General features: G+C 43.3%; 1 protein-coding gene across 3 annotated transcripts in view; it reads left to right on the forward strand.

Moving 5' to 3' along the window:
- The window catches only part of zfhx4 (zinc finger homeobox 4), an 81,333-nt gene that overhangs the window by 36,537 nt on the left and 23,488 nt on the right, over positions 1-21,308 (forward strand). For all 3 annotated transcript variants that reach the window (XM_038726083.1, XM_038726103.1, XM_038726094.1), the window contains exon 6: positions 5,723-5,957. In XM_038726083.1, coding sequence (XP_038582011.1) covers positions 5,723-5,957 — 235 coding nt within the window. The remainder of the gene's footprint in view (positions 1-5,722; positions 5,958-21,308) is intronic.

A 21,308-nucleotide genomic window follows, 5' to 3' on the forward strand; every position in this document is an offset into this window, starting at 1 on the left:
AAAAGATGTGGGAACTGTGTCTAGAGACGCAAAAAAGTTTTTTCCTACACATTCATTGACTAAGACCAGAAAAAATGGATCATGTTGTAAATATTTTTCTTGTTTCTTTACCCTGGTATGCCTGTGTGTGTGTGTGTGTGGGGGGGGGGGGCAAAATAGAGAGCAGGAGATAGAGAGTCAGAAGGGATTTTTCCAAGAAAGGGGCCAGGGGTCAGGAAGCTGTGAACTTCAGATTGACCTTTGCCCTATACGTCAGACACACTTACGTCACTGCTACAAGTGTGTGTGTATGTGCTTGTGAGTGTCCATGTGTGGGAGTCAAAAAATGGAGAGCAAGACCATCAACTGGATTTTAGAGTTACATTATTTTCCAAGCTCTCACAAAGCTATCACTATTGCTTCCTCATTTTTGCTGACAAATTGCAAATAGGAATGAAGAAGAAATGGAGTGAAAAAGAGGGAAGTGGAAGGGAGAGAGAAAGAGAGAGAGACAGCACAGAAGTGGAGAAGAGCAGCAGAAAGCTAGTATGAAAGACTGATTGTGATTATTAATTTATTTGGCTCGCCGGCCATTATGCAATGGATACTTATTATTATTAGGTGACCTAATCTAAGCTCGGCGACAGGCCCTGCTCCTCATCGACAGGCCCCAGCACTGTAATCATATGTGAAAGAGCTGGGAGAAACAGAAGAGGCAATTTAGTTCCAGGAAACATTTTCTCTGTGAGATTGAGAGCCTTGGTAGTAAAGAAAGGAACAACGACCATCAGAAAACAAAAGAAGGTTGGGTGGGTTGTGAGGGATTTTTTTCTGGTATTGTTTTGTGTCTCCAGCATCTTCAGATCACACACAGTGGCCTTGTAGGACTGAGAGAGAGACAAGCAGGAGATGTGCATTGTGTGTATAGTGTGCATACGCAGTGTGCACTCAGCAGTTTTTGTATGTGGCTACTATTTGCATATTTGTTTTTGTGCGTGTGCAGCACTGAATCTGTCTCTCTATACACTTTGCTGTTCTCTTTATCTGTGGAAGTGAGATGGCACATACCTGGGCCCTTAGCATCTCTTTTCAGCAGTGCAGTCTGCCAGTGAATCCATTGGCAGTGATCTTGCGTTACATCTATGTCTTGGGGGCTGAGCGGCGGTTAGCAGTAACATGTGTTAGGGAGGTGGTAGCACTGATGGAATTCTACACTTGGCAGCCTTCCAGGCATTGCTGGTATGTGTTTAAAATACTTTCAAGGAACAAAACACGCTTTTGTTATTTGCTGGGCCAAGTGGGGCTGTTTTTGTGTCTGATGGCCCCCAGGGGCCCAGGGGATGGCACCGGAAGCTGGTGACATTCCAAAAAGAAGGTATACCCAACAACAAGCTCCCTGCTTCCTCTAAAAAAACACTGATGAAAGGACATAAAGAGGTTTTCCATTTCATAATGTGTGGGATGCACATTTGCATGCATGCACATACACATCTCAGCGGACACAAATAGGAAAACAGAACGTATGTACTCATTCTTTATGTATAAACTTGTACACACCTGCTCTGACACACACACGCTTATTATTATGACATAGCCGCGGCAGTGGAGGCTTCTTATTTTTATTATGTGTTCGTTAGCTGCCTGGTTCTACACTTAATGACAGGAAATGTCATGTTTGCACTGAATACCCTAATTTTTAATTTGGTTTATGGACGAAACCACAACCCCACTACTTTGCGCGTCTTTCAAAATATTTTTGTCATGTTTCGAGTGTACACACACAATCACAAGCAAAGACAAAAAAAGAAAGCAGGATTGAATTTTATACAGACACAAAAACACACTTGTGAGGTAAAATCAAAAAATATGTAGTCGAAATTACTGATGCATAAAAACCAAACACACACACACACCTGCATACACACACTTCCACGTACATGTTCATGCACATGCACAGAGAGATAAAAGAAGTTGTGAGGAGATGCCTTTTCTTGGCTTATTAAGAATTCAGTTAATGAGGCAGCTTTGTCACCATAGATAGAACAAATGAATATGAGACAGCAGTGCTGCTGTCGTCCCCACAAACCCAGGCAGCGAGCGGAGGGGAGGTGTGTACGCTTGGGTGTATGCGTGTGTGAGAAAGGTGTTTTGTAAACATCTCATTCTGCATAATGAATGCAGTCCTCTGTCATCCTCTCCCCCACACACACATACACCGACACACACACAGCAACTCAAACCACTACACAAGGGAGCTTCCCTTAACTGTCAAACTGGCTCTCCTCCCCTCTTCATACAAGTGCCTGTGTGTGTGTGTGTGTGTGTGTGTGTGTGTGTGTGTGTGTGTGTGTGTGTGTGTGTGTGTGTGTGTGTGTGTGTGTGTCATCAACAGGGCTGACAATGTTGTGTTTTTGACAGGTAAACAGGAAGTCCCAAGCGTCGTAATTTGCATTCTGTGTGTATGGGGGTGTGTATGTTCACATCCTCCACCATCCAGAAACGTCTGTGCCATGTTTAGGTCCACCCAGGGAGTACTGTTTAGCTGATTTTGATTGGCCCACAGGGAGTGTTCGCTTATTTGGTTGTTTGCCAAACACTAATCCCCAACAATTAACCACCAGGCACTCTGGAGAGGTGCCATATTGACAGGGATGGTCCTTTTTACCATTCTACACACACAACACAAGCATTCACAGAGGCTCATATAATACAAACGCATGTACCGCACACATACACACAAGCACAAATCAGCTGTGGCATAAATTACATACACATTTCAAGCAGACAGACACAGGCGCAAACCCAGGAGCAGGAACAGTGTGTTTGTGTGTTTGAATATGCATTACACAGCCCACGCCTGGCAGGAGTCAAAATGCTCCTTTAAAAGTTCATAAATCATGGATGTTCTGGCCTGTGATCACCAGACCGCCTGCATTTCAGGTCTGCAGAGTGCCAGAGAGCGACAGGCAGCCCTCTAGTTTAGGTCTTAAACAAACCCTCTGGAATGTGCTGATGGGGAGAAAATTAATATTAGGCCAAAACCTATCTGGCAGCCCGGCTCAACCCCAAGTATATCATCCAGCTACTCTCTGCCCAAGCCTCAAATCCTAAAAAAAAAATGTATATATATAAGTTCGGACATTGAAGGATGTCAAACATTTTAAGCCACTGCTGATTTATATGAAAATTTTAATTTCAAACCAGTGTAATTACCTTAATGGCATGCCATTAGGAACCACTGGAACTTATCAAGGATGATTCCAATGAAACCCTGTCTCTCCTGATAAGACTCTCAACTATCATGCCTGTCTTCTCTGCAAAAGAAAATGAACGTGTTCGCTAACAAAACATACTCTTGTCACACAAGAGGTTTTCTTCTTTGTTAATGTAATACTGAAGGTTGTCACTAGAGGAACGAAAGGCCTTGTTTGATTACCAGTTTTTCATTCAATTCTTAGTTACCCCCTTTTCTATCAGAATAGTCATGCTATAGAAGTATATTGGAGTGGAATCCAGACACCCTTGAAGAGAGAGAGAGAAGAAATACCGGAGAGCAGTGAAACGTATTGTTGTTTTTATACTGAAGTAGCAATGATTCATGACAGAGTGAATCACAATAAGGACGTAATTAAGATAGGGGCTTTTGTATATGGTATGTACCAAATAGCATGGATATCGAAGACCATTATGAAGGGCCAGAACAAGATACTTGGTCCATCCATCCATCAATTTTCCGTCGCTTGTCTGTGGAAGGATTGCAGTGGTAACAGGTTAAGCAAGGTAGTCAAGACGTCCCTCTGCTCAGCAACATTTTCCAGCTCTTCCTTAAGGATCCCGAGGCGTTCCCAAACCAGATGGGACATATAATCTCTGCAGCCTGTTCTCAGTCTGCCCTAGGGTCTTCTACCAGTTGCATGTGCCTGAAAAACCTCCCAAAGGAAGGCAAAGGCAATCAGAAAAGTTTATATTTCAATGAAAAGACATGGACTCAAACCTTCATGTGTATGCATGTGCATGTGATATACATGTGTTGGCTTCCTTGAGCATGTGTGTGTGTGTGGTTTCCACGGTAAGGCTCAGCAGCCCAGTGAGGGAGGGGAAGAAAGAAAAGAAGCAAAGAGAAGGAGCGAGGGAGGCCTCTTTTCACAGAGAAACAAAGATAGCTGTAATTAATGGCCCTGAGCTCTGGACTAGGGGAGCTTTCTTCTGACAACTCCGACTTAATTAAAACTTAAGACTTCTGAAAGGGCCTCTGACTGCGAGGGGACGTCCCACCGTCTCGTGAGAAAAACCTCGTCAGATTTCCTACAAAAGAAAGAAAGAGGGAGAGATAGAAAGAAAAGATGTGTTAGCGGCTGTAGCTATGTTGCTAATCCCTGTTTGTCAAAGGAGGAAGATGGGGGTTAGAACTCACACACCTGCAGCTAACTGTGCCCCCGCCTCTCCGCCCAACTCCCCCACCACACACACAAACACCCACATGCATTTATCCAATCTCTCTCTTCTTGCTCCATATAACATGATGCCACAATGCTCAGGAGAAAATATTACCTAGTTAACTTGTAATGTGCTACAAGAATGAAACATCTTCATATAGGAGCCATGGGAGACAGAGTAGGGTTAGAAAGCACACACATGCCATTATGTGTATTAATTCATGCATAGAACCCTGCACCTGTTTCTCACATGGCTGTATGAATAAATCTTAAAGCATAAACTAACATTGGTGAACCACCTCTGTGTCTCTGTCTCTTTCCCTCTCTCTGTCTTTCTCTCTTCCTCCCCTCCACCCACAGAGGATCAGATAATAAAAGCTTGGCCTGGCCTTTTGTTTTTGTGCATTGTTCATTAGCCCGGCAGCAACAACAGAGGCACACTTGATATGCTTGGCTTGACTGGGTGTATGGGAGTAGGGCAAGGTGGGATGGGGGCTGTGTGTGCGTTTGTGTGTGTTCTGTGCGCACGCACACATCGAGGTAGGGGGTAGCTTTGCATGGCTGCAATGCCATTAAAGAGGCAACTGGAAATTAAGGGCTTGCAACTGACAGCACACGTTGAATGAGAAACCCCTGCAGCTGCAAACAATGAGGAGAGCTGGACAATGTGCATGTTAAAGACAAAAATAGTGTTCTGAACTCAACCCCTTATCTGACTCTTTGTGTGTTTTTAATCTTTGTCACCTAAAACATATCCAGTTAATTTGGAATGTGTAGTGTCTGAATGTTTGTTACTGTCTTAATAGTATTCACTGTATTTGATATTATAAAACAGAAAAGTCTTTGTTAATAGGATTTAATCATTGCCCTCATTTGTAGTTTTTTCAGCACTGTGCACTAGTACACCACTAGAACTACGGTGACACTGGTAAAATGTTATTTAACAGAAGTCTAATACCAAAGATTACTCGGTAATCTGAGAAGAATATATACTGTAGAAAATAATAGGCCAAGTTGCTGAGGTTGCTCCTGACTTGTTTGAAGCCAGGGAAGTGGGTTTTTTTGGGCATTTTGGGACCAAACTGGTGGCAGAGTAGAAGGGAAGGCTTTTATAGCCATGAAACACAAAAGACAAAGAACATGATTTTGCAGACAAGTGTTCACCCATATATCTTTGTAAGATCACAATTACTAAAAACACTGGTAAATAAAGAAAATGCTTAGAGGAAATAAATGTAGCTGTGAGAATTCTTGAATTGTCCTAAAACAGGAAGACCATCTAACATCTGCTCTCTCCTGTTCCTCAGCTCTTGCAGAAGCAAGACAGTGCGTACAGCCCGGATTCGTGTGTATACTACTGCACACTGTGTGACTACTCCACCAAGGCCCGCCTCAACCTGGTGCAGCACGCCCGCTCAGCTCGCCACCAGCAGAATGAAGGACTGAGGAAACTCCAGTTGCATCAGCAAGGCCTGGGAGGGGACGAGGATGGACTGAGCCTCCACGAGCTGTTCCACGTCAAGGAGTGCCCCTCCAGCCAAGGTCTGTGCCTTTATGACTTGCTTTGTTTGTTTAAGTTGTTGTCACCTCAGTTTTTTGTTATTTTTAAGGTTTCGGTTGTGTTCACATTTCATACTTTTTTATTGCCACCTGTTTTCTTTGTGGTGCAGTACACATACTGTTTCTTAAAGTCATATTTGCTTGTGCTTTTGATTTGTTTTTTAAATTTTAGATTTTAGTTCAATGCTGATTCCAGTTGTGGTGGTCAGTTTTCTTCGTTTGAAGTCAGATCCACCTTTCTTTACTCATTACACTCCTCCCATCTCTTTTTTTCTTTTCTTGCACCACCTCTTTCTTTATTCTGTCAAACCTCCCTCCCTCCCTCTCTCCCTCCTTTTGGCCTTCATATCCAGATCACGTCTCTCGATACAGACCCGTCCATTCCTCCTAATCTCTCCAAAATGAGCATACTGTTCCTATTAGGCTGCCGCGCTTATATCTGCAACACATACACACACACACACACACACACACACACACACACACACACACACACACACACACTGTCCTGTGCACAGGGACATCCCAGGCAGGCAAGCAGTCAGCTTATGAAATTTCACCTTGGGAGTATCTCATAGTGAAAAGGCCTGTACACACATACATTAGTCACACACACACACACGTATGCTACGGCTACACAGTCTCTCCCTGGAGTGAGCTTTCATTTCCTTTCTCATGACCAAAGCAATTTGGCTTTCATTTAAGACTCTCCGTCCTGCCAGCAGCTAATAAGTGTAACAGAACTGTAAAACATTCAGAGAGACAAAAAAAAAAAGATTAATCGTTTTTCTTTGAGTGGGGGTTGGATGGTTGGTGAGGGGTTGCAGGGTGTAAGGGGAGGGGGCTGTGCTGTAATTTAAACCAGAAGACCAAGAGTCAGGGTCCATTATTTAGTCATCCCTATGTTAATGCTGCCGGGAGAAAATGAGCGCTTAACTTGTTTTTGCTTTGCTTGACCTGAAGGAGTGGGTGGGGTGGGGGGTAACACGTTTTGAATAGCATTCCAGCATAGCATTAGTCCATACATCCATCAGTGTGTGTGTGTGTGTGTGTGTGTGTGTGTGTGTGTGTGTGTGTGTGTGTCAGTGCGTATGTGTATTTCAACATGAATCTGTTCTCCCCAAAGTGTCCTGTTTATACTGTACATGTACTCCCAAAACAGATGGGGGCCCAGCGCTTAGAAACATATGTGAATCCCAACACACACACACACGAACAGGAGAAGAGCTCCCAATCCTGAAATGGAGACTGTTGCCGGCGTACGTTTGGTTTTAATTACACATGGATCAAAGTTTCGGTGAGATTTGGGGTGCAGCAGAAAAGCATGCTAAAATAAATCATTACCGTACATTTTAACATAGCCCCCCACCCTCTTCTCCTGCTCTCTTTTTGTATTTCTCTCTCTCTCCTTTTTTGTCCTGCTTATTCCATCTCCCGCTCTCTCCTGCTCCTGTCCATTTTTTCATCCAGAATACAAGCCCAGCTTCAAGCCTTTTTTTCCTCTCCTTTTTACATCTAAAACCAGTGAGCACAACCAGGTTTTAAACCTGTCAAAAGCAATATTCACCCGCTGCACCTATTTCAAATGTTCCACTCTTAAAACACACCATATTTGTTGCTTGATGCCTCATTTTATACCTTGGCTTTGATGCCACATGGTGAATTTCCATGAGGAAGCTAGTGCAAAGCTTAAGCGGACACTGGCAGGGTCCACAATGCTAAGCCACCTTTTTGGATGCCCTCCTTTTGCCCACTCTATATAATTTTTAGGGAACAACAGCATTCTTTCACAAGGTACATGGTAAGTGTTTCAGATGTATTTCCTTGTAGACCATACACATTTTGGCAGGAATAGGCAAAGGAAGGAGTAAGAGTTTCAACCAGAGACCAAACACTGAAAGTAAATTTAATAAATCACAATTGTATTCTTGTTCTGCAATCATTTGGAACATGCTTCCCTCTCTTTTGTATATCTTTAGCTGCTTTTTAGCTGAGCCCTTTTGCGTTTTAGATTACACCACAACACATGCAAACATTACATGCTACAGTAAGTTATATTATATGGAAGAACATGTATATTATAGCTGCTTTAGGCTCCTATAGTGATAGATGATGGTGAATGTTTTCACCGATGGAAAAGGCTCTATTGTAGGCAACATTTCCAGCCAGTGTTCAGTTTAAGGACCCTCTATTTGTGTGTATGTGCATGTCTATGCGTGCTGTTAGTTTTCTGGGGCTGCAACTCCTGACTCGAGCACTTTCTGTTCATTAGAGACTGGTATGAAAAAGATTAATTTAAGTGCTGACCGGTATCTTTCTCTTAAAGCCTGGGACCTGGAACTGAGCCAGATAATTATAGGCCCATTTGGGAATAAGAGTTCTAATGCTCTGGACTTTATGTACATGTGAATGGCTTTCATTAAACAATTTTGATGCTGATTTTATGGCCTAATTAAGGATACAGTGCTGCAGAGACACACCGCAAGGGTATAGGTGTTTTGAACAAAGACAGGAGTGTACAAGTAACTACTGGACTGCATTGTGTGAATGTCAATGCATGTGTTTGCTGGTGCATGTTTATTTTATAACCTTACACTCTTTGTTATCCTTTTGAGTCTGTAACTCCCAGAACCTGGGCCCAGTCGTCTCATCCTTTATACTAGGTAAATACCATTGTGAAGTGAGAGTGAAGTGTGTGTGTGTGTGTGTGTGTGTGTGTGTGTGTGTGTGCGCACACTTATCTACTTGTGCATGTATAGGCGCTGACTCTCACTGACTGTACAGCAGAAACTTTTGACCATGATCTTTCTGCGGTGTCCTTCAGGAACAAAAGGTCCACTGTGCCCACATTACCGAGATAAATCGTCCCTCTCTGTGTACAATTAGAAGTGTTAAAGAAAATTGAGTTTATAGAAAATGCCAGTTTGCATCAGAAGAGCAAGCATAAATGAATTGCCTCTCAACATGGAGGACTTGGAGGCCATTTTGCTTTGAGGGTCGTCCAAAAGTTGTTAGAGAAATTAGATTTTTTTGTGCCCTTCTCCACCCCGTAACAAAGTTATGCCCTGAATAGAGATGTTCAGTAAAATTCAAGCAGAAAAAGAAAAATATGTCAGTTTGCGAGTCATGGGTATTCCATCATCGATTTTATAACTTGAAAAATTTGTTTAGCTGAATCTTTTGAGACATTAACAGTCTCTGAAGTTTAGTTGTTACAGTGATTTTTCTCCCTTTGACTGTTTTTCTGTGGCTGCCGCTGTCTCAACCATTTGACCATTTGTTTAGCTATAAAGAACACTGTGAGGAGGTTTGTGTATGTGTGCATGAGTGTGTTTTTCTGTGTGTGTATCCTTGCCCATTAGCCCTGTGCTCTATCATGTGTAAAGCTCCTCATAAGCCAGACCAAGCAGAAACACTAGAGCCTTTTCTGCATACTTTACTTTCTGTCATTTTTTTCTCCCCCTTTCGCTCTGTCCCTCACAAAAAGGAAAGGGAGATGGGATCTTATGGAGGTAATTATTTCTGAGAGCCTGGCCTGTCATCCATCCCTCCACCACCCCACCACCCACACATCTCCATGCCTCTATAACCCCCCCCCCCCCCCCACCCCCCACCCCCACCACCACTACCATCCGACATGCATTAAAGAGGGAGGGAGAGGACCCTCTTTGTCTGAGTCCCCCTTTTAAACAAAAGACCTCTTCTGACTTAGAGGGACCAACAACACTTTTATCATGTGAGTGTATGTGTGAGTGTGTACATATGTGTGTGTGTGTGTGTGTTGCCAGGGCCTTTTGTTTTCTCTGAGTGATAAGGCTCTGGGACATTTTTGGTCCTAGTCAAATTAGTGTAGCTGTGTTAACCATTTACATAGCAGCTGTAGGCTAAGAAGTGAGCCTAATGGACACTTATTATCCCCATATGTGTGTGTGCAGGAAGTGATGGAACATGGGCAGAGTGCAAGTGTGCCATCTTGCTTGTTTCCAAGTGCGCCGACATTCCTTGTTTCCAAATTCACCCAACCCAAACTGTATGTGTGTGAATTGAGTCAATGCACCAAAAACAATCATTCAATTTTCAATGTGGTAAAGGGCTTTGTTGTCTCCCAAAGAGCATTTCAATGTGATGACACCAAGGCATCTTTTGAGGTATTAGGTTTTCCCTCCTCCCTCACTTTCACTCCTTCATCTTGTACTTTTTTTCCCTCTGGGTGGTGGGGGTGGTTTCGCCATTCCAGCGGTTCTCTTCTTTTTCTCAAGAAGGTCTCTCCTCAGACAGAAGTCTATTTCCAGGGTTTGTCTCAGTAATTTGTGGCCATTACATAAACATTCACGGATGGCCGAAGCAGTGAGAGAAAGGATGCAACACACACCCAGATCTAGCTAACCACTAGAGTTAGTGCAGTGGAGGCCATTTTCTTTTTCAAGTCAGAATGTAGTAGGTGAGACAAGCTGACTGGCTCATCAAAGGACAGTTTTGTGCGTTTGTTGCATATGCCACCCCTCTGCTGCATTTCACCATTAGATATCTATGTTTAGATAAGATGTTTAATAGGTTAAGGCAGCCAATCATATTGTATATTGATTTGCTTACTTGCCTACAGTTAATAAATTATTCGTGACCTTTTCTTTCTCATTTACTTCGAAACAGGAAGTTACTTACATAAAAGGTAAAGTCCACAGATTTCAGTCAGGCATGATCCATTCCTCGCATAATAAAAACTTGGAATGTGATTTTATGTGCCCAACATGAGTCAAATGCACTTCCTGGGGAGAACTTTTCTGATGAGAGTGATGTGATGTTACCCAAGAGGATTTTTGTGAAGTATGTAGTTTTTTTTTTTTAATGCTGTACAATTAGTTGGAGACAATACACTACATTTTAAATCATTTGTCAAATCAAAATAAGACACATTCATATATGTATATTATTATATTTTCGGCAAGTAGCAATTTACCCCAAATTTCCCAAAACCATATTCTCTATGGCTGAGGGAGTAAAAGATGTGGTCATTTTTTGAATAATTCCATCCAAGCGAATTATAATTACTTTGCGGTCTGTGTGTGCACATAGGAAAAAAAGGGCAGCAGGCTGACTTGTGCCTCAGAAAAAAATGAGCCTTGTTCACCATAAACTATTTTTGAAATGGTGTGTCGGGGCGGTATGGGCTCAGGCCGATTGTTTTTCTTTGAGTTGAGCAGCTCTTTGGTGGAGGGGTATTACCCGGGCTAAATTGTTCCCTCATGTTTTCCGCCAAGGTTCTGTGCCCACCACACTGACAGTTATAATTTGCAGAAATTGCGCTGATTATCTGAATTAGCATACCTGACCAATGCCACATTAGTCTTATTTACAATACAAAGCCGTGGGGCTATGAGGACGCATACTAAATATGACTTAACCCTTTGAAGAGGGGACTGGCGTCGTAGAGCCAGGACGTCTTTCACATTGGTGATATCACAAAGAGCTTAGGGCCCCACTCCATATGGAACTGAAAGCCTCTGGAAGGTCCTGGAAAAGGAAGTGGTGAATGTAAAGTCCAAGGACCATATTGAAATCACAGGGTTATTGCATCTGTTCCTTTACTGTCTCTTTCTGATCTTTCTCTTTAAATATTTTTTTCACCTTTCAGCTCTTGTCCCAATCTCGTTTCTTTAATTTTTTCTGCTCCCCCCCCCCCCCCCCCCCCCCTTCACCCCTGCTCTTCTTTATTTTCTTCTCCCTCACCTCCATTCTTTTCTCTCCCCAATCCCCTCATACACCCTCTGTCCATTGACTCTTAACCACAGATGGACAAAACAATGGGCCATGTCACACAGCATTAAGACAAACAATCCGGTGATGGGAGGAGGGTTGTGTGAAGCCGGAGCCACTGTAACCAGGCAATGCGCTCACTGGGCCCAAGCAGCCACTAATCTCAGGCCGCGATGATTCAATTCACAGATGGACATTTAAGGCAGCCTATATGCACACATGCTCACACAAAGAAGAAAGCAGCAACATTACTTTAGGAGGTAGTATTGTCAGGTAGATTCCTTGCAGCATTAAAAAGTTCTTTCCTTCTATTGCTGCCTTCTTCCTCACTCTCCTCTCTGTTTCCTTTACCTTAACCATCAGTTGGAGGTATGGAATTGATAGCAGCTATTGATTACCTATAGCCAAGGCTAATCCTCGCTAACCGGAGGAAGCTTTGCAGCTATACCAGCTGTCGGTGGCTTGCCGTGTGTTGGTCTATGTGACCCTCCAGCGGTTCTGTAGCAATAGCTCTCCAATGTTTACTTACAGCAGACTAATGGCCTGAAAGTGAGACAGCACATGTAAGAACATAGAGATTCTGGACATCGCTCCTCTTTCTAGAATAAGGGAAATGGTATGTTTTGTCTGCCCAAAGAAACACTGAGAGACATGCCAAGTTTCACCTCCCCGCCTATGTGAATAAGACCCATCTCCTTCTCTCTCCTTTTCTTCATCTCCCTAATAGGAAATTTGAGCACACGGTGTGAGATTAAAGCAGAGAATCAATGCCTTGTGAGCAATAATTTCCAGACAAATCTCTTTCATCACACCCCCCACCCCCACCCCCCCCCATCATTCTTTCGTTCGTTTTCTCTCCCGCCTCCTATTGCTAACAGGGGGTCCCGTGTCATGACATCCCTTTCGCTTTTATCATGTCCTAATAACGCTCTGAAAATAGAGAGAAAGAGGAATGTGACAGAAAGAGGAAAAGGGATGCTGGAAAAAAGAACAAGAAATGGATAGACTGATAAAAATCCATTGAATAAGCCTGGCTCTTGATTTGTGCTTTGATGTGGATGTCTTTGTGCAAATTAGACAAATATGCCCGCTGCTTTAGTCATCTCGAAGCTCTTCATAAGATGCCATCTCCCTTTGCCATTTTCTATGTAGGACAGAAGGAAAGAAGGAAAAAATGAGTGACAAGTTCATTTAGGGGCATAAAAATATACATTTCTCGATATTTGGCTGACTGAATAGAGCGATGAAAAGATGGTAAACAGAATGTGCTATTATGTAAAGTACTGCAGTATGCAAAAAGTAGACTGTACAAAGTGGTTAAATAAAATAAAAAACAAAGAGAACATGGTGTTTCTGCTTGGTTGGGCCCACAAGGTGCTTTACCCGTGATGGCACAAAGTAGTAATGGGCATGGATGAAAATACACACACACACACACACACACACACACACACACACACACACACACATACACACACACACCTTGGTCAGGCCTTTGTTTCAAAAGCAGGTTAATGGGGAGTGAGGAAGAGGAGCGTTGCAATTTTCTGCTCTTTAGGCGCCAGAGAATTCTCTCCAGTGTAAGAGAGACCAGACTCTCAGCGTAATAGGCATTTTACACCCTCATCACCCATTGCACACAAACTCACACACACACACACACTAACAGGAGCACACACTCACCAGAAACGTGTGGGAGTGTAATAGGCATTCTATGGTGTGTATTGCTGGTCCCCAGAGTGCCAGTAAGTGTTAGACATGCATAGAGTCGGCAATGAGACAATCAGCATGCTGAAATTGAAACCTTGTCTGGAGTCACACAGGAGGGGAGGAAGAGGAGCAGAGGAGAGGAGAGGAGAGGAGAGGAGATGAGAGGAGAAGAGAGGAGCAAGGAGAAGATTAAATAAAAAGAGCAGAGGAGCGGCAATGGGAGCACAGATGGCAGTAGAGAAGAGTATGAGGAAGCGCAATAAGAAGAGAGGAGAGACAGAGGGAGAGGAAATAGGAGCTGATGTTTGTTTAATTGCCTCATAAGTGATGACACAGATAATTATGTCAAAAAAAGAAATGCTCCTCTTATGCAGGGTGTGTGTGTGTGTGTGTGTGTGTGTGTGTGTGTGTGTGTGTGTGTGTGTGTGTGTGTGTGTGTGTGTGTGTGTGTGTGTGTGTGTGTGTGTGTGTGTGTGTGTGTGTGTGTGTATCGCCCTGTCTCTTCCTATAGCCCCATCAACTGTCGTCCCCTCCAGCTGCATCAAGTGTAGGACACCATTAAAGCATTGCGGTTTGTGTCATATCAAATCATTCAGCTTAATTAACAGAAACACACACACATTCAAAACACACACACACACACTCATCATTTGGAATCATTTTAATCACTCTGTAACATCCTGATTATTAATATCTCCGCTTCATATACCTGGGGATATGAAGATGAGAGTGTGTTCCCCTATATTTCCTGCGTTGTGTATTTGCAGGCGTGTGTGTCCATGTGTGTGTAAGTGATGCTCCCTTGACTTCATATCTAATTGTCTTTTTTAATTACAATATTCCACTGTGCTGGCTGTATGTAATGAGTCAGGGTGTGTCAAAGTGCAGGCCTGACCTGTCTGCTTGAGTTAATCTCTTCCTGTCTACTGTAGAAGCCTCCAGCATATACACACTTGCGCTAACACACATGTGGCGCACACACTCAAAGAGACAGTATCAATGTGGGAGTTCCTGTATCTGACATGGGATTAAGAGGGCCAAGTGGAGGAACGTCGAAGAACTGCCCTGTTGCATTTTCAAGAAGAAAAAAGGACCATCCTGTCACACACACACACACACACACACACGCGCACATGCGAGCATCCTGTGCTGTAAGTGAGCAGTAGCCTCCCTTGCATTATTCACAGTGGCCGAGTGATCGAAGCCTGGTTCAATAGCACTAAAGCGGTGCACGCTGGAGAGATTTGTCTTACAAAACCTTGACACACACACAGGCACACATATGCTCACATGCACATTGATTTTTGGTGGTGGGAATCTCCCAGGCTTTGGACGAAAGGCAGGGACGTGAGAGGGGCTTCCCCTGTCAGAGAAATCCCCTGACAAACGCACACAAACGCACACAAACGCACCGACATACTCATTCTGAACCTTGCACACACACACACACACACACGCACACAGTGAATAGGCAAATACAGTAAGTACATCTTTAATCCTCTCAAAATGAGATTTGATGATGATGAGGTCCAGCGATTGCATGAATAAGAAAATTAAAGGAAAAATTGGAGATGGGAGACGAAGGATCTGCCTCTTAGATCTGATGGGGTTTCGTTTACAGTAAGATGAGCTGATGGTAAAATGAAAAGCAAGGAAAAAAAGTCTAACAGATCATATTTCTTTTTTGCTGACTCTTCTTTTTTTTGCATTTTACCATCAGGGGGCTTTTTGCAAGCGAGGCAGAAAAAAAAAATCACGCTTTGCCTGATATGTCATATCTCTCCACTGCAGTGTGTGTGTATTTTCACACAGGCGTGTTCAATTTGAAGCCTTCACTTGATTTGAATGGCATTTTTTCTAACCCATCAGTCACTTCATTCAGTTTTCCTATTTTCTTCAGTGCAGCACGGGCAGCGTAGCGCATACCCCCATGTATTGACAAGCCAGCACTTGCATGCCTGTAAACACTGAGGCACAAACACTCTCATACACACACCTCTGTCCCCTGAAGACATGTGATCAACCAGACCCAATCCCTTGTAATCATCTGGAACCCACACACACGTGCAAGTATAGTTCCCCTTCAATCCTGGGTAATGGTTTGGGGCAGGGGGCTGAAGCGGTGGGCTTCTTTCCCCTAGCCCCAGTGTCTTAAGCTGCCATTGATTAAATGTTAACTGATATACTCGGCCCTGGCAATCTTGTTAGAGCTGGAGCAGGCAGGCAGCTAGACAGACAGTTTAGGACCCGAGCCCTCCTGATCAATAGCACAGATAAAGATTTCATCCATCAATGAGCTCCCAAAACAAAAGGTATCTGATACCTGATTAGGCCCGTGGGGACAAATACACACACAGATTTGAACGTGAACATCACACTCACACATTGCCACATGGGATGAAGCACCAGAAGAGACAAACACACAAATAAATGCAGTGGGATGTAAAAAATCCACATGCAAGCTCACGCGCACACCTTCTGACAGGCACACACACACACACACACACGCACAAACACAAACACATATGCACAGTCAAGTTTGCAGATAAGGCAGCTCTGACTTCTCCTAGATGAAGGTTAATTATGCTGTGTTAGTTCTCTTAGGTGTGGGTATTTGTTTGTGCATGAAGGTGTATGTGCATCTATTCTCAGTGGAGTCTGTTTATGTGCACTTCCTCAAACACACGTGCATTTAGATCCTCAGAGCATGCCAACGGCACCGCAAAACGGCTGAATCAATGTCTGGGCGACCACCACTGTTAAAGTGTATCAATAATGTTCCCCTATCTTCTTTCCCCGGCCAACGTCACAGGGCAGTTTAAAAGTCCAAGCCTAGCCGCAATTAAGACTTAATTATAAATCAATATAAGGAGTCATTTGAATATAGATTTTTCCTTTTTCTTCAAATTGTTAACATATTCCCCACCCTGTCTACGCTTTTGTTACAACTTTAAGGAGAATCAATACTTCCCTTTACAGTCATCAGAGAAGAGCTCTGGCATAATTGGAGCCAAAAACACAACGGGATATCTTCATGGGGGTCGATACCCAGAGGTGGTCAGTGGGTAAAAAATGTCACAGTCCCTCAAATTCTGATGGCTTTTCAAATACAGTTAATGACGCTTTGTGGCTCCCAAAGAGTGATCTCATTTCGAGGGATTTTAGGTGACATTTATTGTCACAATGCCAAAATGCATTTCCATAATTTTCACGGTTGACATTTTCTTTGATACAATACTGTATCAGAACGCACTCCAAAAAATGATATGAATGCAACCTGGTAACCTGCATTTCATTTGATTAAATGATATCTATGCTGTTTTATTTTCCTTCTCAACATTTTGAGGGGCTGTGAGATTTTCAAGTTGCGTGTCAGGGGCCGGGAGTCTAATGCATGGAAACACGGAGCTTTCTGTTTTCTGACGGCTAGCAGAGATAAGGTAGAGATATGGCTCTAGCACTGGCTCAAATCTAAAACAGATCCCGTTTTGGGGGGGGGGGTAAGAAAGTGAAGAGAAGGAGAAAAGGGAGGGGTGGAGGTAGCAAGAGAAGGGAATATTGTCAATCCTCTAAGTGTCTGGCGGTGTCTCTCTTTCTTTCCCTCTTTCTCTCACTCTTCTCTCTCTCCCCTACTCTCCCTCAGTAATCTGATTTATTCGAAGCATATGTGTGCTGCTCTGTCTTTGTCTACTTCTATTAGGGCCAGTGGGGGCCCATATGACATTGTTTAGCCAGTAATGAAATGGACATTTTTTGCATGTTTTTGAGAAAGTCAGAGGAAATCCAACACTCCTTATTTGTAACTGTCTGCAAATACCATCTCCAGGGCAGTTGCCCCAGGTCTATGTATTTATGTGTGTGTGTTGCATGTGAACATATGTGCCTGTGTATTACAGGTTCCATGTGGTCATTTTGGAGATGATTCTGAGCAACATAATGAATATTTGGGGCTTGAAGATATTTTTCTTTTTCTTCCGTGACTCTATTCTTCTAATGTTGAGGAGTCCTGCCATCCTCCCTAACCTCAACACATAATAATTGATGATGCACACATTTTTTTTTGCCCACACTTCTATGGCAAAAGACGTGCCACATGGACTTATTGTCAGTATATGAAATTGTTATGTGCTAATGGCAGCTATGTGGCGTTGCTCTAGACTCAACTGAAACCCCCATCAATAAGGAATGTAGTCATAGAAAAGCATTGAAAATGAACAGAATGAATACAAACCTCTAGTAATTTTTTGTCACATTTCTTTATGTGTAATTTTCACAGTTATCCTGGCTAAAAAATGACATTTTGAATGTAGCGTACATGGAAGTCATATTTATATTTTGAAATATTATAAAGGTGTAATTCTTCAGATCATCATACACATTTGTGTTATGCTTAATCTCAATGGAAAACTGCACACCAATTTTTTTTTTAAAACAACAAAACTAAAAGACAACACAAATTTTCATGATCCTATAACTGTATTTTTATCTGTCCTTTCTGTCTACTTAAATGTTTTCTTTGATTTCCATCCAGGATTACACTCTTGTTTTTGGTGGCTCTGAAAGCAGATGGTTTCTATGCAGCTAAAAACGGGACAGTAGCCCAATAGGATAAAGATCTGTTTAAGCATTATCCATTTGGCCACTGCCCGTCACAGGCCTATTTTAAGCATAGACACATACACACACACAGACACGCAGCCATTCTCTTAAACCATGGCAGCCATTTTATTAGATTCCCTGATACTCTGCCTCGTATTAGTTCTCGGAAAATAAATAAACCTTGAATAAATGACAAGTACCAGTCTGGTCAATTGGAAACTATATCCATCCTACTGGTATCTTTGTTTACCAGTGTAGTGATGGATGGACAGATAAGAGGGATAAATGAAGGCACTGAGGAACAGATAGGATAGGTATATGGATGGAAAGCAGTGTGAAAAGATATAAAAATAGATGGGCAGATGGATAGGTGGATAGATAAATGGATGGATAGATAGACAGTTGAATGCGGCAGGGAGATCTTGTTGGGCTGATAGAGTTGAGCAGGTATGCCGAGAAACAGCTGCTTTCTTCATTAGGTTCATCTATCGATCTCGGACCCTCGCTGTGTGAGCGTGTGTGTCTCTCTGTGTGCCTGTGTGTGTGTGTGTGTGTGTGTGTGTGTGTGTTTTTGAGGGAGAGAGAGGGGAAAGACAGCAGCCTCTGTAGATAAGTGCTGGTAATAGAACAGAATGAATTCTTATCACAGAGATGGGAAGGCCATTAACCCTCAGCTCCTAGTTCTCTCTCTGTCTCTGTCTCTGTCTGGTCCAACTCTCTCCTTCTGTTTCTCCCTCCCTCTGTCCTCCGGTCTGGACCTGACAGGGTCACGTTGGCGAGCGTGTGTGATATTTCCACTACGTGTCTGACTCACTGTGTGTGTGTGTGTGTGTGTTTTGTGGCTGCTGCTGTGCAGACTGCCCCATCGGCCAGATGTTTATAATCGGGGGCTAGACAAATATTGGACGGAAGAATCATAAAAAGACCAGGAAAAACTGAAAATAGAGAAAGAGATGGGGGGGGGGGGATTGAAACAGAGGAGAGGAATCTTCTTTTCAAATTATTCTTAAATCCCTCAGTAAGCTTGCCGTGCCGCCTCCTCAATTCACCTACTCAGCCTAAGGTGATTCAAACAGCCGAAATGCAATATGGCTGTTGTGTAAGATGCAGGTGTTTGTGTGTGTGTGTGCACACGTGTGGAGGTGTACTGTAGGTGTGCTAGCCTATTGTATAAGGACAGGTGTTGCGGCAGTTTTTTTTTCCACCAGTGAACCTTTTGAAGCCATATTTTTGTCATGTGAAAACCTTTTGTATTTGCCATTAAAGAATCATTAACATCAACACCCCCCACCACCACCACCCCCACCGCTCACAGCACTGAAAATGAAACCCCTCTTAAAACGAAACAACAGTTTCTGTCTGCGCAGCAAGCAAGGCATGCAAGCCTTTAATCTTGGCTATGTTTATTCATATGATTTTCTTTTTTTCCCTTCTTTTTTTCAAAGGAGTAATAGGTGTTTTGTTAGTCGCCTGCAAGACAGCGGAGCGGGCAATTTTAGCGAAAGAAAATACAATGAAGTGTCTCAGGAAGTCGTAATTGACAACAACAAAGCAAATTTGGAGCTGCTGATACAAGCGGGTTTTTTTTTACACAAAAGTCATTTTTTCAGCTTATTCTGTCAGTTCAACTTATTGACATTCACACCAGGAGCGTATTAAATGTGACAATCCCATTGTCTGGCTTTCAGTGTCGACCTGAAACAATAGATTTTTTGCTGGTGTAATAAGTTCTCATGTGTTTTAAGCAATAAGTGGGTGGGTGTAGGTGGATTGGAGCGTGTGGATGGAAACATGTGTGTTTGCTTGTGCTGGTGTGTGTGTGTTTACATGTTAGCATGTGGGCTGTGGACCTCTGTGCATGAAATACATTGAACACTGTGTGGGAGTAAATGTGTGTTATGTGCAGAGGGTTTCATGGGCGGGTGGGTGTGTGTGAGCGAGTGCAGGTGTGTGCGTCAGTTATTCCCAGGCCCTGTGCAGGAGCTGTAGCCCCTCTCCGCTGGGTTGATGTTTAGTATTTTAGACATGCTACATTAACAACATCTGGTTAAGATCTAAATGCTTGTTAAACGCGCTGAAACTTGGGGGGAAAGGTACAGGGAGAACGAGGGGAGAGAAGGGGGATAAAGACGGAGAGTAGGGTAAATAAAGATTTGAGGGTGAGAGAACGGGAGGGAGGGAGATCAGTAAGTCTGTAAGGTTATTACCATGGCAGTATTACCACTGGCCCTTGACTGTGTGTGTGTGCGTGTGTGTGTGTGTGTGTGTGCGCGTGTGTGCGCGTGTGTGTGTGTGCGTGTGTGCATGTGTGCATGTGTGCGTGCATGGCTGTGACTGTGTGGGATGGTGTAATGTTTCAAAGCTTTCCCCTTTAAAACCTACAGGCCAAACTAGAGCCACGCGCGCGGCGCAGGAATGTGACATCACAGGGCCCCTATTGCTCGCATACACACTCACACACATGCACACGTGGTCTCACAGAGGACATGACCAGAGTTGTAGGAAGAAATCAGCGTCAACATCTTTGCTAAGTGGGGGAGACATGGCAGTCATGGGTGTAAAGCAGAACATCAAGGGTTCACTACTACCATAGATACACCGGACACAGACCATATCTAGTCTTTATTATTATTTTTAGACATATAACACACTGATAATATTGTAGCATAGAGTTGTAACAGCTATACAGGATTAGTTTCTCAGTGTAGGTATAGGATATGCTCATATATTTCTCATGATACTTTCTTTGGCAGCAATTACTGTTTCACTTGATGCTCCTCTTTCATAGTGTCTATGATTTAAGATAAACAATAATGGGGGGGAAAAGGGTGTTTTTTTACTCCTTTACCCCTTTAATGAGCACCATCCTTGCCCTAAGGAAGCAAATTAGAGGCAGTTCGGCCCAGCTAATGAATTCAGCCATTTTGGAGCCTCTGTGTCCAGTTTCTCGGTGTGGCGTTGCTTTGTGGTTGTGTGCTGTACGACTGAGTCCTCCACCGGGCACATAATGACCGGCATGGCAGTTATGGGCCCTTAGGGGGAGATGGGAAGGGGAGCGAGTGGTCTCAGAGCAGGTCATTATACAGCTAGAGGGCACACACACACACACACACACACACACACGCACAAACACACTGCGCTGACACTTTCAATACATCCTCCATTGCCTCTGTCTCCCATATGTCTATTCTTCCATTTTTTCTTTCCAAACATCTCTCTATTTATCTTCCTTCCTATCTCCCTACATCTAGCTGTTTGTCTTGTTTTTCT

This window comes from Micropterus salmoides, unplaced genomic scaffold (genome assembly GCF_014851395.1).
Source record: "Micropterus salmoides isolate LMB-PRFRI ecotype aquatic unplaced genomic scaffold, ASM1485139v1 Ms_hic_scaffold_1, whole genome shotgun sequence".
Taxonomy (NCBI): Eukaryota; Metazoa; Chordata; class Actinopteri; order Centrarchiformes; family Centrarchidae; genus Micropterus; species Micropterus salmoides.